The 18,683-nt window shown below is 37.0% G+C and overlaps 1 protein-coding gene across 9 annotated transcripts in view; it reads right to left on the reverse strand.

Annotated features, from left to right (window-relative positions):
* Nucleotides 1–221: 221 nt before the first annotated feature.
* NAALAD2 (N-acetylated alpha-linked acidic dipeptidase 2) overlaps nucleotides 222–18,683 on the reverse strand; it is a 61,080-nt gene continuing 42,618 nt past the window's right edge. For all 9 annotated transcript variants that reach the window (XM_070273210.1, XM_070273212.1, XM_070273214.1 and 6 more), the window contains 3 exons: nucleotides 17,279–17,360; nucleotides 16,037–16,129; nucleotides 222–810 (listed from right to left, as the gene is read on the reverse strand). In XM_070273210.1, coding sequence (XP_070129311.1) covers nucleotides 621–810; nucleotides 16,037–16,129; nucleotides 17,279–17,360 — 365 coding nt within the window. In that variant the 3' untranslated portion in view covers nucleotides 222–620. The remainder of the gene's footprint in view (nucleotides 811–16,036; nucleotides 16,130–17,278; nucleotides 17,361–18,683) is intronic.

The following is an 18,683-nucleotide window of genomic DNA, read 5'->3' on the forward strand; positions in this document are numbered from 1 at the left end:
CTTCTTTCCCTCAACAATGTCTGCCAATAATATTACATGTATTGGCAGCTATCTCATTTTCATTGCTGAGCCATATTCCATTGTGAGCATACCACAATTTATCCACTCATCTGTTGATGGACATTTGGGTTGTTTCCTTTTTAAACTGCTATGAACATGCATGTAAGAGTCTTCTTGTGATTATGTTTTTGCTTTTCTTTAGTAAATACCTACAAGTGGAATTTTGGAGTCATAAAGTAACTATATTTATTTAACTTCATAAGAAACCGCCAAACTGTTTTCCAGAGTGGTTTTACATTCCTACCAGCAATGTCTGAAAGTTCAAGTTCCTTGCCATATTTTATTTTAGGGAATTTTTAGTTACTTTCTCTCTTTCTGCCACATGACCGGAGTTTTTTGTTTTGTTTTATTACATTAACACTTTGCTGATGAAGTTATGAATTTTTAAAGAGGCAAAAAACTCTTTGCAGATGAACAAGGTGGAAGTCTAAAATAAACATGACATGAAAAGCAAGATTTTAGAAGACTCTGGCTTCATGCGTTATTAGAAAGAAAGATGGATTTTATCCTCAGACTTTCAGTAACAGTTTTTAATGGCTAGTCACTTGGCTGAGACCTTATTATAACACTTCTTTCAGAGTCCCTGCTGCTGCTTGAATTGTAAAGGCTGCAACAGAAATGTGTTTCTTTACTTCTGTCCAGGCGGAACGAGGGTCTGCTTTATTTTCAATATCAAACATAGCATCGTATATCCCAGGAAATGATTCTCCAGCATATTTGTTGTGGCTACTTGGAGCAAAGATGATGTGCCTAACAGAAAAAAACATAAAGAAGGCAGGTTGAGCTAAAGAGTATACATATATGACATTTTAGATGCTTTTTCTTTAGTCACTCCCTTTTGATAGACTACGTCTTAGTGAGTATTCTGTGTCTCCTCATGGCATTCACTTTTGTTACTCCTAAATAAAGACACGTACAGTCATGACTCACTTAATGACAGGGATAGATTCTAAGAAATGCATTCTTGGGTGATTTTGTTGTCGTGCGAACATCACAGAGTATACTTACACAAACCTAGATGGTATAGCCTGCTACACATCTAGGCTATATGTTACTAATCTTATGGGACCACCGTCATATATTTGGTCTGCCATTGACTGAAATGTCGTTATGTGGCACATGACTGTATAATTGACTTGAGATACTTATGTAATGGTATAATTTTAAGCAAAGAAAGGAGCTGACAGTATGCATTTGCTAGGACATGTCTCATGAATCATATGTTGCTAGCCCATATAGTTGGAAGAAAGTAGGTTTGTCTAACTGCCTGGACATGCCCACAAACAGTGATAACATGTATGCTTTATGGACATATTTAATGAGAGAGGAGACTGAAAAAAACTTTTATTTTTGTGTTGCCTTTTTTGAGAGATTCAACAATGACAGCTGTTCCCAATATTCTTCAGACCTTAAAAAACAATAATGAAAGAAACTTGTATTCCACGATTTTGTTATCTTATAGTACTGTCAGTTAGCATCTGATATGGGTCTCACTAGGCTAAAATCAAGGTGTCAGCAGGGCCACATGCTTTTCTGGAGGCTCTAGGGGAGAATCCATTTGCCTGCTGTTTTCTATCTTCTAGAGGCCTCCCTCATTTCTCCATCTGCAAAACCAGCAACAGCAGGTCAGAGTGAGGCCCCTTCACACGGCATCACTCTACCTTTCTGTTCTGCCTCTCGCTCCCACTATAAAAGACCCCTGTGATCACATCATTGGGCCTACCTGGATAACCCAGGAAAACTTCCCTTTCATAAGGTCGGTTGACTACAAACCTGAATTCTATCTGCAACCTTAATTCTTCTTTGCCATGTAACCTATCATATTCACAGGCTCTGGGTATTAGGGAATGGGCATCTTTGGGAGATCATTATTTTGCCTGCCACATAGAGCCATTAAGTTTAAGGAACTTCCTTAAAGAAAAAAATGACAAGAGTATTAGAATGTCTAAAATATGCTCAATGAAGGATATTTGCCTTTCTTGTGATAGTTTCAGTGTATTACCCACAACTCAAGTTTTCAGAGATTAATGTAACTCATGCTTTTTATTCTGCAGTGAACATTTACACCTCTGAATTTTAAGATGTTTTAAATATATTCACAGTAAAAACATTTTAAAATATGTGCAATTTTTACTGATTCTTTCATTATTAATCACACTATGAAGTTATAATAAATACATATAATATATACACCTATATAATACATATATGTACACATTGGATTACTCTGATATTTTTATCCAATATTTATCAATTCTAAGTGGTAAAAAAATTTTATTCCACTAGAAATCTGGTAATCTACTATCCTTTTTTGAAGTTCATGAAATAACATAACTTAAAAATGGCATTGATCCAGTATGTATACTGAAACTTTTTAATCTCAGGTTTTAAAAGATCTACAAAGGCACAAGAAACAGGATGTTCAATATCAATAATTATTAGGGAAGTACAAATCAAAACTACAATGAGCTATCACCTCACACCTGTCAGAAGGGCTGTAATTAACAAGACAAGAAATAACAAGTGTTGGAGAGGGTGTGGAGAGAAGGGAACCCTCATCCACTGCTGGTGGGAGTGCAAACTGCTGCCGCCACTATGGAAAACAGTATGGAGATTCCTCAAAAGATTAGGAATAAAACTACCACATGATCCAGCTATTCGACTTCTGGGTATTTATCCAAAGAACACGAAAACATGAATGTGTAAAGATATTTGCACCTCTGTGTTCACTGCAACATTATTCACAATAGCCAAGATTTGGAAACAACCTAAGTGCGATCAGTGGATGAATAAATAAAGATGTGGTGTATATACACAATGCAATTCTACTCAGCTTTATAAAAAGGATGAAATCTTGCCATTTGTGACAACATGGATAGACCTTGAGGTATTGTGCTAAGGGAAATAAATCAGAGAAAGTCAAATACTGTTTGATTTCACTCATAAGTAGAAGATAACAACAAACGAATACATAGAGATTAGACTGGTGGTTAACAGACGGGAAGCGGGGAGGAGGGAGGGTGAAAGAGGTGATAGGGCATCTGTGTACAGTGACAGATGGTAATTAATCTTTGGGTGGTGAACATGCTATAGTCTACACAGAAATCGAAATATGATGTACACTTAAAATTTATATAACGTTATAAACCAATGTTACCTCCATAAAGAAAATACATTTTAAAAAGATTCACAAGCTGTTTTTAACCTGATCTACATTGCCAGATGAGGAAAAAAAGTTTTGAAATAAATTATTTAAAAAATGAAAAATTCTAGGTAGCTGGTATTAATATTATAGCTACATTTCTTTTTAGAGTTACTGGGGAAAGTGGAAGTGTGTAACATATATTCAGTTAAAAAGTAATCCTTATAATCAGGAAGGGAAAACTTATTTCCATACCACTGCAGACTGAAACACAGCAGTATTATCTGGCTTTTTAAAATTTTTTATTGATGTATAATTGACATATAACATTATATAAATTTCAGGTATACAACATAATGATTTGATATTTGTATATATTGCCAAATGATCACCACAATAAGTCTAGTTAACACTGGTCACCTTACATAGTTACAAAAAGTGTATTTGGGGTTTTTTTTTGAGGAAGATAAGTCCTGAGCTAACATCTGCTGCTGAACCTCCTCTTTTTGCTGAGGAAGACTGGCCCTGAGCTAACATCTGTTGCCAATCTTCCCCTTTTTGCTTGAGGAAGATTGTCACTGAGCTAACGTCTGTGCCAATCCTATTTTACGTGGGATGCTGCCACAGTGTGGCTTCATGAGTGGTGCTAGGTCCACGCCTGGGATCGGAACCTGTGAACCCTGAGCCACTGAAGCAGAGCACACAAACTTAACAACTATACCACTGGACCAGCCCCACACTTAATCTTTAATTCATTTTGAGTTCATTTTTTGTGTATGGTGTTAAAGTAGTGGTCTAGTGTCACTCTTTTGCACGTGGCTGTCCAGTTTTCCCAACACCAATTATTGAATAGACTACTTTCTCCATTGTATATTCTTGGCTCCTTTGTCATAAATTAATTGTCTATATGTATGGGAGTTTATTTCTGGGCTCTCAATTCTGTTCCATTTATCTGTGTGTCTGTTTTTCTGCCAATACCATACTATTTTGGTTACTATAGCTTTGTAGTGTAGTTTGAAATCAGGGAGTGTGATACCTTCTGCTTTGTTCTTTTTTCTCAGAATTGCTTTGGCTCTTTCAGAATCTTTTGTGGTTCCATATAAATTTTAGGATTTTCTTGTTCTATTTCTCTGAAAAATGCCAGTAGGATTTTGATAGGGATTGCACTGAATCTTAGATTGTTTTAGATAATATGGACATTTTAACAATGTAATTCTTCCAATCCGTGAGCATGGAATATATTTCCATTTCTTTGTGTCTACTTCAATTTCTTTCAGCAATGTCTTAGTTTTCAGCATACAAGTATTTCACATCCTTGGTTAAATTTATTAGTAGGTATTTTATTTTACTTTTTAAATTGTAAATGGGATTGTTTTCTTAATTTTTCTTTCTGATAGTTTGTTGTTGGCATATAGAAATGCAACAGATTTTTCTATATTGATTGTGTATTCTGCCACTTTACTATAGTCGTTTATTATTTTTAATAGTTTTTGGTGGAGTCTTTAGGGTTCTCTCTATATAAAATCATGGAGTCCACAAATAGTGACAGTTTTACTCTTCCTTTTCAACTTGGATCCCTTTTCTTTCTTTTTCTTGCCTCACTGCTCTGGCTGGGACTTGCAGTATGTTGAGTAAAAGTGGTGAGAGTGGGCACCCTTGTCTTCTTCCTGATCTTAGAGGAAAAGCTCTCAGTTTCTCACCATTGAGTATGATTTAGATGTAGGTTTATCATAGATGGCCTTTATTATGTTGATGTACTTCTCTTCTGTACCCATTTTTCAAGAGTTTTTTATCATAAATGGATGCTTAATCTTGTCAGATGCTTTTTCTGCATCTATTGAGATGATCATATGATTTTTATCCTTTAATTTGTTCCTGTGGTGTATCATGTTGATTGACTTGCAGATGTTGAACTATCCTTGCATCCCTGAAATAAAGCCCACTTGTCATGGTGTTACGATCCTTTTTAATGTATTGTTGTATTTGGTTTGCTAATGTTTTGTTGAGGATTTTTGCATCTAAGTTGATCAGAGATATTGACCTGTAATTTTCTTTTTTTGTGTTATCTTTATCTGGTTTTGGTATCAAGGTGATGTTGGTCTTACAATGAATTAGGAAGAAGTGTTCTTTCCTTTTCAGTGTTTTGGAACAATCTGAGAAGGATAAATGTTAAATCTTCTTTGAAGTTTCGTAGAATTCACCAGGGAAGTTGCCTGGTCCTGGACTTTCGTTTGTTAGGAAGTTTTGATTACTGTTTCAATCTCTTTTGGAAAGATTGGTCTAAAATATTTTCTATTTTTTCATGGTTTAGTCTGGGAAGGTTGTTTGATTCTAAAAATTTATCCATTTCTTTTAGATTTTCTAATTTGTTGGTGTATAGCTGTTTGTATTAGTCTCTTGTGATCCTTTGTATTTCTAGGGTATCCACTGTAACTTCTGCTCTTTCATTTCTGATTTTATTTATTTGAGGCTTCTCTTTTTCTTAGTGAGTTTAGCTAAAGGTTTTCAATTTTGTTTATTTTTTCAAGGAACAAGGTCTTAGTTTTATTGATCTTTTCTACTGTCTCCTTAGTTTCTGTTTATTTCCTCTGTGGTTTCTATTTCCTTCCTTCAACTTTCTTTGAGTTCACTTGTTCTTTTTCTAGTTCTTTTTTGTGTAAGGTTAGACTGTTTGAGAATTTTTTGTTTCTTGAGGTAGACCTATTTTGCTATAAACTTCCCTCTTAGTACAACTTTTGTTGTATCCCAAAGATTTTGGTATGTCGTATTTTCATTTTTATTTATCTCCATGTATTTTTTTATTTCTCCTTTGGTTTCTTCATTGATCCAATAGCTCTTCAGTAGCATGTTGTTTAATCTCCACATATTTGTGATTTCCAGTCTTCTTTAGTTGATTCCTAGTTTTATACCATTTTGATCAGAAAAGATACTTTATATGATTTCATTATTAAATTTATTGAGACTTGTTTTGTTTCCCAATGTATAGTCTATCCTTGAGAATGTTCCATGTGTACTTGAGAAGAATGTGTACTCTGCTTTTGGATGGAATGTTCTGTATATATCTATTAAGTCTATCTGGTCTAATGTGTTATTCAAGGCCAATTTTTCGTTGTGGACTCTCTGTCTGGATGATCTATCCATCAACGTAAGTAGGGTGTTAAAGTCCCTTACTTTTGTTGTATTGCTGTCAATTTCTCCCTTTAGGTCTGTTAGCAGTTGCTTTATATATTTTGGTGCTCCTAAGTTGGGTGCATATATATTAATAAATGTCATGCCTTCTTGATGGGTTGTCACCTTTATCATTATATAATGTCTATCTTTGTCTCTTGTTACCTTATTTGGCTTGAAATCTATTTAGTCTGATGTAAGTATGGCTATACCCACTTTCTTTTGGTTGCCATTTGCTTGGATTATCATCTTTCATCCCTTCACTTTGAGCCTATGTTTGGCTTTGAGCTCAGATGAGTCTCCTGAAGGCAGCATATTGTTTGGTCTTGTTTTTTAATCCATCTAGCTACTCTGTGTCTTTTGATTATTGAGTTCAATCCAATTACATTTAAGGTTTTTATTGATATATAAGGACTTACTACTGCCATTTTATCTTGTTTTCTGGTTGCTCTATATCTCCATTGTTTCTTTTCCCTTGTGTTTCTATATGCCTTTTTTTTTTAGTCATTTTCTATGATGTTTTTCTCATTCTTTTTTTTTGTTTTGTGTGTCCGCTCTAGATTTTTGTTTTATGGTTATGATGCTGTTTGTATACAATATCTCATAGATAAAATTGTCTTTTTTCTGCTGATAGTATCTTATTTTCATTTTCCTATACAGGGTTCATCTTTTTCCTCTTCCCCTTTTATGTTTTTGTTGTCCACATTATCCCTTTTTATGTTGTGAGTTCATTACCATATTGAAGTAGCTTTAGTTATTTTTAATTAGTTTTTTCCCTTTAACCTTTATGCTACAATTAAGTGTTTAACACCCTATTCTGCAATAGCTTTGCAATTTTCTGGTTCTGTTTACTTATTACTTTACTCAAAGTTGTGTGTACTTTTTCACTTTCATTTCTGGTAGAAGAGCTCCTTTCAACATTTCTTATAAGGTAAGTCTAGTGGGTAGTGAACTCCCTCAGCTTTCATCTGGGAAAGCCTTTATTTCTTTTTTATGTCTGGAGGATGCCTTTGCTGGATAGAGTATTCTTGGCCGGCAGTTTTTATCTTTCAATATTTTGAATATGTTATTCCACCCTCTCCTGGCCTGCAGAATTTCTGCTGAGAATTCTGCTAATAGCCTAATGGGGGTTCCTTTGAAGGTTACTGTCTTTTTTTTCCTTGGCTCTATTTAAAATTCTTTGTCATTGACTTCTGACAGTTTTAATAAAATATATCTTGGAGAAGGTCTTTTTGTGTGGAGATAATTAAATGTTCTGTTAGCTTCATGTAATTGTATATCCAGGTACTTCTCAAAGATTGGGTAGTTCTCAGCTATCATTTTGTTAACTAAGCTCTCCACTCTCTTCTCCCTGTATTCTCCTTCTGAGATACCCATTAGCCTTATGTTGCTTTTTGTAATATATTTGTCATATATTTCTTGTAGAGTTTCTTAATTTTAAAACATGTTAGTTGTCTCTCCTCTTCCACATTTGAGCTTGCTAATTCTCTTTTCCATATGGTCTGCTCTATTTCCAATTCTTTCTAGTGTATTCTTCATCTGATTTATTGAGTCCTGCAGCTCCAGAATTTCTGTTTCTTTCTTTTTTAGAGTTTCAATATCTTCAGTAAATACTTCTAATAATGAATTTTATTCCTGAGTTCACTGAACTTTCTGAGTTTTCTTGTAGCTCATTGAATTTCTTTATGAATGCTATTTTGAATTCTCTATCAGTTAAATTGCAATCTTCCATGACTTCAAGTTTGGTTTCTGGAGAATTGTCATCTTCTTTTTGTGATACTATGTAACCATAATTTTTAATGTTGCTTGATGAGTTTCCTTCACTGGTGCATTTGTAGTAGTGAACACCTTTTTTATTTTGGTAAGGCTTTGTTTACTTTGATTCTGAGCTGCCTCTGGTTATATTTTAAAGACAGCTCTTTCCACACTCTACTGCCTCTGCCCGAGGTGTTTTCATTACCCTTGTTGCCACTGCTTGTGCCACTGAGATTGCTGGTATCTTGCCGCTTCCAGGGTTGCGGGCTCCACCACCACAGCAAGGGGAGGGGGAAGGAGAGGGTGGAAGCTAGGTCATGGGAACCTCTGCCTCAGAGGTTGTCAGGTTTGTAGGTGCTGCCCCTGTGGGTGGAGACACTGGGGTTGTAGCTCCTGCTGTGACTTGGGGGTCCAGGATGGCAGGAGCCACCACTGCTGCTACTGGGTTTTCTGGGGGTGCTGGCACCACCACTGCTGAGGGCATCAGGTTCTCAGGTGTTGCCACTGCAGCCAGGCAAGCTGAGGTCATCAGCACCCCTGCCGGGCAGAGGGTCTTTAGGTTGTGGGTGCCATTGGGGTTCCTGGAGCCTCCAGTTGCTGATGCTGCCACAGTTCCTGGAGCTTCAGTTTGTGGCCACTGCCGCTGTGGACACCAAGATCTAAAATGCAGCTGCCAAGGGCCAGACCTGTGGCTGAGTGGTTAAGTTCACATGCTCCACTTTGGTGGCCCAGGGTTTCACTGGTGGATCCCGGGTGTGGACCTGGCACCACGCATCAAGCCATGCTGGAGTGGTGTCCCACATAGCAGAGCCAGAGGACCTACAACTAGAATATATAACTATGTACTGAGGGGTTTGGGAAGAAGAATAAAAAATAATAAAAAAAATAAAACGTGACCTCCACTGCTGGGAGTGCCAGGGTCAAAGGCATTGTTGCTACTGGGTAGGGAGTGCTGGTTCGCAAGTGCCACTGCAGTTCCTGGAGCCTCTGATTGTAGGTGCTACCTTGGTTTCTGAAGCCTCTGGTCTCAGAAGCCAGTACAGTTCCTGGAACCTCAGGTCGAGGGTGCCATCACCACTGCCAGGGGTAGCACTGTCTTAGATACAGCCACCACTGCCAGGGTTATGTGGGTGCTGCCACAGTTCCTAGAGCCTCTGGTTGTGTGCACCTGAGGTGTTTTTGGAGCCTCTCATCTCAGGAGCAGCTGCCACCACCCCCTGGTTCTGCTATCTCCACAAGGTACAGTCCACCCTCCTTCAGATGTACAGATGTGTGGATCTTTCAGGCATTTTGTTGTGTGGAGTAGAGGATCCTGTGTTGGTCTATGGATGTTCCATTGGTTGTAACTTAGAGGGAATAGATAAAGGGAATGAGTCACACCACCATGATGCTGACGTCACTTCTTCATTTTGTTAAGGTGGTGTATCACATTGATTTATTTGTGGATGTTGAACCATCCTTGCATCCCTGGAATGAATCCCTCTTGGTCATGGTATATGATCCTTTTAATGTATTGTTGAATTTGGTTTGCTAATATTTTATGGAGGATCTTTGCATCCATATTCATCAGGGATACAGGCCTGTAATTTTCTTTTTTTGTGTTATCCTTATCTGGTTTTGGTATCAGGGTAATGCTGGCCTCATAAAATGAGTTTTGAAGTGTTCCCTTCTCTTTAGTTTTTTGGATGAGTTTGACAAGGACTGGTGTTAATTCTTCTTTGAATGTCTGGTAGAATTCACCAGTGAAGCTGTCTAGTCTTGGACTTTTGTTTCTTGGGATGTTTTTTAGTACTGATTCAATCTCCTTAATGGTAGTTGGTCTATTCAGATTTTCTATTTATGATTCAGTCCTGAAAGGTTGTATGTTTCTGGGAATTCATCCATATCTTCTAGGTCGTCCAATTTGTTGGCTTACAATTTTTCATAGTAGTTTCTTATGATCTTTGTATTTCTTTGGTTTCAGTTGTAACGTCACCTCTTTCACTTCTGGTTTTATTTATTTGAGCCCTCTTTTTGTCTTGGTGAGTCTAGCTAAAGGTCTGTCAATTTTGTTTATGTTTTCAAAGAACTATTTCTTAGTTTCATTGATCTTTTCTGTTGTGTTTTTAGTCTCTATTTATTTCCACTCTTATCTTTATTTGCTTCCTTCTACTAACTTTGGACTTCATTTTTTCTTCTTTTTCTAGTTCCTTGGGGTGCAATGTTAGGTTGTTTATTTGAAATTTTTCTTGTTTCTTGAGGTAGGTATTTAACACTATGAACTTTCCTCTTAGAACTGCTTTTGCCTCTTTCCATAAATTTTGGCATGTTGTATTTCCATTTTCGATTCTGTCAAGATATTTTTTGATTTCTCTTTTGACTCATCGGTTGTTCAGTAGCATGTTGTTTAATCTCCACATATTTGTGATTTTCCAGTTTTCTCCTTGTAATTTATTTCTAGTTTCAAACCACTGTGGTCAGAAAAGATGCTTGATATGATTTCAATCTTCTTAAATTTGTTGAGACTTGTTTTGTGGCATAACATATGATCTACCCTGGAGAATATTCCATGTGAACTTGAGAAGAATGTGTGTTCTGCTTTTGGGTGGAATGTTCTGTATATGTCTTTTAAGTCCATTTAGTCTAACATGTTGTTTAAGGCTGGTGTTTCTTTCTTGACTTGACCTCTACTATTATTGTATTACTATCTGTTTCTCCCTTTAGGTCTGTTAATACTTGCTTTACATATTTAGTTGCTCCTAGATAAGTTCATAAATATTTACAAATGTTATATCCTTTTCTTGGATTGACCCCTTTATCATTGTGTAACACCCTTTTTTGTCTCTTACTACAACGTTTTCTTTAAAGTATCTTGTTTGATACAAGTATAGCTACCCTCACTTTCTTTTTATTTTATTTTATTTTTCCTTTTTCCCTCCAAAGCCCCCCAGTACATAGTTGTGTATTTTTAGTTGTGGGTCCTTCTAGTTGTGGCATGTGGGATGCTGCCTCAGCATGGCCTGACAAGCCATGCCATGTCCACACCCAGGATTTAAACCAGTGAAACCCTGGGCAACTGAAGTGGAGCACGCGAACTTAACCACTTGGCCATGGGGCCAGCCCCTACCCTCACTTTCTTTTGGTTTCATTTGCATGGAAAGTCTTTTTCCATCCTTTCACTTTCCATCCACTCACTTTCTGTCTGTCCTTACATCTGAAGTGAATCTCTTATAGGTGGCATGTAGATGGGTCTTGTTTTTTTTTATCCATTCAGCCATTCTATGTCTTTTGATTGGAAAACTTGTCCATTTACATTTAAAGTAATTATTGATAAGTATGTACTTATTGCCATTTTGTTCATTGTTTCCTGGCTGTTTTGTGGTTCCTCTTTGTTCCTTTCTTCTCTTGGTTTCTTCCTTTGTGGTTTGATGACTTTCCTTAATGGTATCTAGAGTCCTTTCTCATTACCTTTTGTGTATCTACTATAGGTTTTTGCTTTGTGGTTACCATGATGCTTACATATAACAACTTGTATCTATAACAGTCTATTTTAGTTTGATAACAACTTAAATTTGAACACATCCTAAAGCTCTACATTTTTACTCTTCTCTCCCCACATTTTATGTTTTTGATGTCACATTTTACTTCTTTTTATCCTGTGTATCTCTTAATTGCTATAGTTGTAGTTATTTTTACTACTTTTGGATTTTAACCTTCATACTAGCTTTATATTAATCCTCTACCTCTACTATATATTTACCTTTACCAGTGAGGTTTATACTTTCATATATTTTCTTGTTATTAATTAGTGCCCTTTCTTTTCATCTTAAAGAACTCCTTTTAACATTTCCTGTAAGGCTACTTTAGTGATGATGAACTCCTTCAGCTTTTGTTTGTCTAGAAAACTTTCCCCTTCGATTCTGAATGATAACTTTGCTGGACAGAGCATTCTTGGTTGGAAGGTTTTCTTCTTTGAGCACTTTGAATATATCATGCCACTCCTTTCTGGCCTGCCAAGTTTGTGCTGAAAAATCTTCTCATATTCTTATGGGGGTTCCTTTGTGCATAACAAGTTATTTTCTCTTGCTGCTTTTAAGATTCTCTCCTTGTCTTTAACTTTTGACATTTTAATTATAATGTGTCTTGATGTGGGTCTCTTTGGGTTTATCTTATTTAGAACTATGTGGGCTTCCTGGATGTCTGTTTCCTTCCCAAGGTTAGGGAAGTTTTAAGCCCCTTTCTCTTGCTCTTTTTCTGGGACCCCTGTGATGTGAATGTTACTATGTTTGAAGTTTTCCCATGAGCCCCTTAAGCTAACGTCACTTTTTTCATTATCTTTTCTTTTTACTGCTCTGATTCGGTGAGTTCCACTGCTCTGTATTTGAATTCACTGATCCTTTCTTCTGCTTCATGTAGTCTGCTGTTGAACCCTTCTACTGTATTTTTCAGTTCAATTATTGTATCCTTCAACTCTGTGACTTCTATTTTGTACTTTTTTTATATTTTCTATCTCTTTATTGAAATTTTCAGTGTGTTCAGTTCATTTGCTTCTCCCAAGTTCAGTGAGCATCTTTATGGCCATTACTTTGAACTCTTTATCAGGTAGATTAGTTATGTCCATTTCATTAAGGTTTTTTCCTAAGGTTTCTAAGAGAAACAGAGAAAATATTTCTCTGTTTCTTCATTTTGTTTTTTACTCTTTATGTTGGTTTCTATGCATTAGATGAAAAGCCACCTCTCCTGCTCTTGAAGGAGTGGCTTCATGTAGGAGATGAACCCATCATTCAAACTTGCCCTAGCTCTTGGCTGTCTCTCATACCTTTGTGATTGTTAAACAGCCTATTTTATTTTTAATAGCTCCCAGTAGTTTAGACTGTGCCAAGACTGGTCAGTGTACCAAAGGGGAGTATCTCAGTCAGCCCTTAGTTTCAAGTTGATTGGAAGCCAGACCCTCAGGCAGCAGCTTTTAAAGTAAGCAAATATATACCACCCTGTGGGACTACAAGTGTAAGCCCTGGTGGCCACCAGAGCCAGGTGATATGGAGGTGTCAACAGTTGTAAAACTGTATGAGCTCCTTTCTGGGATATACCAGAGAGTTGTAGTAAGGCAGAGGGAGAGTATAAAGATGGCATTTCCCCAGTCTACGTTCCCTGAGGGCATCTCTGTGGCCTCTAGATTTGTGCCAAACCACAAGCCTGCTCCTCAGGCTGAAGCTCCAGGACAAGCAAATAGGCCTCTTACAGAAAGGCTGGTGGTATGTTTCAGTCTGCTGTCTGTGCGATACCCTGGGGATGGTAGCCTGCCAAGCACCATTTCTCCAATTGTTAACAGTTCTGAGGGACCCAGGAGCACAAGCCCCTCTGGCCACTAGAACCAGGCACTCAAGTGGCATCCCCTGGGTGGCAGCTGTAAAAACTGGGGTCCAGATTCAGGTAAAAGCTCCCCTCTGGGAGATACTGACACTTCGGAGCTTGGCAGAAGGAGAGCGTGAAGATGGTGCGCACCAGCCTTAATCCAGAGAGCATCCCTGCAGGCCTCTGCCCTTTTCACTGATGCTTTAAGATTAGCAAATGAATCTCTTTCACATAAAATCTGGGTGCTTTTCAAAGGGCAGTTTCCTATAGTGACTGAGTCCACATGAGCCGTTTAGGAGATGTTTCTCAGTTTGCTACAGCCCTTTTAGTGTCATGGACATGAGCCCCATTGGTTTTCAAGGCCAGATGTTTCGAGAACTCCTCTCAGGTGCAAGTCTTAAAAGTTGGGCACCCAAATTGGGGTACGAACCCTTTGCTCTTCACGAAGAAGCTCCAGGTTTGTGCGTTCCCTTCTGATTGTGGGTTACCACGCCAGTGGTGGGGTTTATGGTGAGACTGGGTCTCAGCTTCTCCTTCCTGCTGCAACGTGACCTTTTTCTCATTTGCCCGATGTGAAGGAGTTGCTCAGTTAGTTTTCAGGCCTCTACAGAGGAAATTGTTCCATATGTAGCTATAGATTCAGTGTATTCACAGGAGGAGGTGAGTTCAGGATCTTCCAACATCGCCATCTTAAACCACCTCTCCCCTTGGCTTTAGAAGAGAGTCTTAATATTCAGTTAATAGTTCCAAATAAATTTTTAAAATATAGTACAGTCTTTTTAGAGAACAGTTTGGCATTTACTTAATCAAATTTCAAATATGTTTACCCTTTAAGACTGAAATCCTAGATGTTGATTATAGAGATATTAAAAAAATGTTCCAGTAGGAGACAGGGACATCTATGGTGGTACTTTTTATAAGAGTAAATAATTAGGGAAAAAACAAATCTAATTGAAAATTCAGGACTAAAAAATTATACATGTAAACCATACAATGCAACACTATGTAGCAGATAGAAGAAAGAGCTAAAACTATATACACTGACATGGAAAGATCTCTAAGATAAAGTGTTAAGAAAAAAAGCAAGTTGCAAAATAATGTATGGTCCCATTTATGTAAAAAGAGATGAACAGATATATATGTACATTTGTACATAAATGCACTAAAAAATTCACACCAAACTCTTAACAGTGATTTTCTCTGAAAGGAACAAGTGTTTGGGTGCAGGTTATAGGAGGGAATGCTGAAGGTGTACTGTCCCTTTTTATTCTATAGGCTTCTATAGAGTTTGAATTTATTTTGACAAAATAGAGATGTTTTGCTTATCATATAAATAAATATATAAAGATAGACTAAGACTAGGCAAGAGAGGATTAACATATACATTGCTTTCAGTTTCTTTGATTTATGTAAATAATTGATGGATGCTATTTCATTTGTATCAATAAAACATTTATGTTCCTATTACTTATGATTTTATAAAAATAGCAACCATTTGCTGAGCGTATCGATTTCTGAGCTAAGTCTTCTGCATGCCTTAAATCTACCAACTTACGAGGTGAAAGCAGTTATAATCTCCGTTGATAGCTGAGGAACCTGAAGCTGGGAGAAGTAATTGCCTAGGTCACTCTTAGCATGTGGCAGAGCTGGGGTGTAAAAGCCTGTGTTTATAGTTAGTTAAGTGTTAATACTAATCACTAATATTTCTAAGAAAGGTAATATATAGAACTGTCTTTCGCATATGTTATTTGATGATAAACAGCCTTGTAAAATAGCAGGTATCACCATCTTAATTCAGATGAGAAAACTAGTAGTGACTTGCTCTAAATCACACGTGTAAGTAAACTAGACCACAGATTTTCTGATTCTAAATGCTAGGACTTTTATGATTTTCTACCAAGGAACCGTAGTTTAAGTACCTTGAAAAACGAGGCTATCCAAAAGCATGCAGCTAAGACACTGAAAGAAAACATAGAGATATAGACACAAAAGAGGATACTTCTTTAGGGGAAACCTAGTAGCCAGCTTCAAAAACCTAAAATGTATGGAAATAGATCTAGACTTACTCTGTATGACTCTGGAGAGCAGAACGGATCAGAGGGAGAAAATTACAGGGAAATAGATCTTTATGAAGAAAACTTTCCATGAAGTAGACCTTTCCTAAAATGGAATGGACTTCTGCATGAGACAGTAAGCTTCTCATCAATGGAAGATTCAAACAGAGGCTGGATAACTACTTAACTGAGATCTCATAGAACAGATTCATGTAGAAATTTGAACGACATGAGCTCTAAGACGCCCTTTGAGATCCTAGGGCTTTTAGATTTTCTTATAAAGAGTTCTTTGTCAACTACCATTTACCATTTACATCTACAGCAAAGCAATAAACAATATGAAATTAATTTTTCTAATATTACAACTTATATTGTTATGTATAATCTTACCCACGTTCCTCTCAGTATACATATTCACCTTCCATTCACCTGATGGCAGTAGTTTAAAGCTGACCTTAGGGAGGCTGGTTTGGGTCAGTGAGGTATTTGGTGTCCTTTAGTGGGACACCTGTTGCTTCCTTACCTATAGAACTGCCTCCCTGGCAAACCAAGGGGGTCGATGAATGCTCTTTCCAGGAGCATCAACTGGTCATTCATGATTCTCACTGCAATGGGACTTTGAGGAGAGAGAATAATTATAACTCTTACCACGGAACCATATTTTAAAATAATATTAAATAAGGATAAGGAATGGGAACATAAAAATCTATTGATTTTAGAAGTTAAGAAAATGCATATTAACAGAGTATTGCTTTACATGGTAGGCTACATATACTAGCAGGGACATCTTTCTAATATTTATAATAAGCAGAGAGACCTATTGCAAAATGGTTTGTTTTGTTTTTCAAGACCACAGATTGATCAGAAAGAAGTGAAAGACATTTTTAATTCTTTCTAGGAGGATAGCCAGGCCTCTTGCAAAGGTAGACAAGGCGTACTATCCAGTTGTTCTTGATAAGCCATTCACTTCTACTGTGGAGGAAAGAAGCAGAATAAAGGCTGAACAGTGAAGAACGAAGGAAAGTTGCAGGAGCCTGCAAGAAGTTGGCAGACAGCTGCCTACAGAATGGTAGATTCCCACTCAGAATCTGCCAACTCTCTTTTTGGGGTACTGTGTGAGCCCCTCAAAATGACTGGAAAGCTTTCTGGCAATATGGGAGGTGGGAAAGCTTATTCTGATTGACTCTGAAAAAAATAAAGAAATATGACATGGACTGTACTGTGGAAAAATTTATGCTTATTAAATAATGCTTTGAGTGCAACTTTTATTTTTCAACCTAAAAGTAGCAACAGGTTAAATGAAATGCAGAAAAATATCAATAAAAAAAGAATCTCTACACTGGTCATAGGAGTATTAGGCCTGTAGTGAAATATACTACAAAGGCACTTAAAGCTGCAGAACTATGAATTTCCAGCTATAGTCAGAATTCTTATCATGTAAACTCCTAAAGGCATGTCTCTTTGGCCCTTGTGTTGGGATGAAGTTTTAGTCTACGATTTAGAGCAATGCTCCTCGAACTTTCATGTGAATACAGTCCACCTGGAGAGCTTGTTAAAGTGCAGCACTCTAATTGAGTCGGTCTTGGGTGGGGTCTGATATTCTGCCTTTCTGACAAGCTTCCCGGTGACGCTGATGCTGCTGGTTTGCAGACCATGATCTGAGTAGCAGTGATTTAGAGCTGAATGCTTACATGAGTGTACACAGTTCAGTCGAGTAAGCAGATTGCTTTTCAAAACAGTAGGGAGCTTTACATTTGAAACTTACTTGTTAAGATCAACTTGGGTAAGTCTTCTGTGAAAATCTGAAGCAGCCTCTGAGAAGTTTTTCACAGCAGAAAACAGGGAATCTTTTTTAAAAAAAGAAAAGTAGAATGAAATTCATAAACACAAGTGCTTCATATTTCAGAGGTTCACTTTCCTGCCCTCCCCTTCCAGGCTGATATGACAGAATAGATACTGAAACCATTTTTCTACTGAGCCTTCTTGCAGATCCATGGGAATTATTAGAAAATATTGTAACAAAATAATGTATAAGATAGAAAATGGCTAAATTGATTCTTAAGGAAATAACTTTCAAGAGTCTAAGATGTAAATAATTCTTTTAACTCATAATTTACCAGAAACCCAGCATTCCTTTAGTTATTCATTCAGTGCATATTTATTGGGAAAACTACCATATGCTAGATCTGGATACGGCTATAAATGAGCGATGTTCCTGTAATTATTACAGAATAAAACAATGCTAATCGTTGTTTTTAAGTAGTGATTTAAGATTTTGTTTAAAGGCAACTTGTGACAAGCTGATATATCTAGACTCTAAGAAATAGGATCAGGTTTAGTCTGATCAAACTCTTCCTTAGTTCACAAGGTTTCTGGAGAAAAAGGGATTAGGTTCTCAGTATATTTTTTATTACAACCTATTTATCATTTTTCCATTTGTTCTAACCCAGACATTAATATACAATATCAATTTGCTTCTTGCATTAATCCTATGAGGCATGGAATACATACTCATTTTACAGATAAACCCCTACAGCTCCAGACATGGGATTTCTATTAGGTCACACAGCTAGTAAGTAGTACATTCAGTATAAGAAAAAAGGTCTTTTTAGTCCTGGATATTCTTTAAGCTTTAATTATTGTTGCTGTTTTTTTAATCATGTACAATCAAATAAAGAATAGATATTATGGAAGCTGTGAGAAAAGAGTGTTGAAGAAGGAATTTTAAATTTCCACTGAAGCACAGAAGTGAAGATAGATAAGAACTGAAACGTGTCCCCGGGATTTAGTGACACAAGTGAGTGATAACTTGGGCAAGAGCAATTTCAGTAGAGTAGGAACCTAAGACAGTGCAGTGGATTGGTTAGTGGGAGGTAAAGAACAAGACAGGGACTGTAGATTATATATGCGTCTATCCATCCATCATTCCTTCCTTCATTAAAACATTTTCTGAGGGACTTTTTGCCTGGCGCTATGTGAAGAATTTTGATTGTGAAGGAAGTAGGGCACATCAGGTAGAATAAATGTTTTCAAGCTAGAAAAGATATGAGAATGTTTAACACTGATGGAGAGTCACCAGTAGAGATGGAGAGTTTGAAAATATGGGGGAGACAGGCATTAACAGATCAGACTAGGTCCCTAGGAAGGTAAACGGGTGGATCAATTAACCT

Source organism: Equus caballus, chromosome 7 (genome assembly GCF_041296265.1).
Source record: "Equus caballus isolate H_3958 breed thoroughbred chromosome 7, TB-T2T, whole genome shotgun sequence".
Classification (NCBI taxonomy): Eukaryota; Metazoa; Chordata; class Mammalia; order Perissodactyla; family Equidae; genus Equus; species Equus caballus.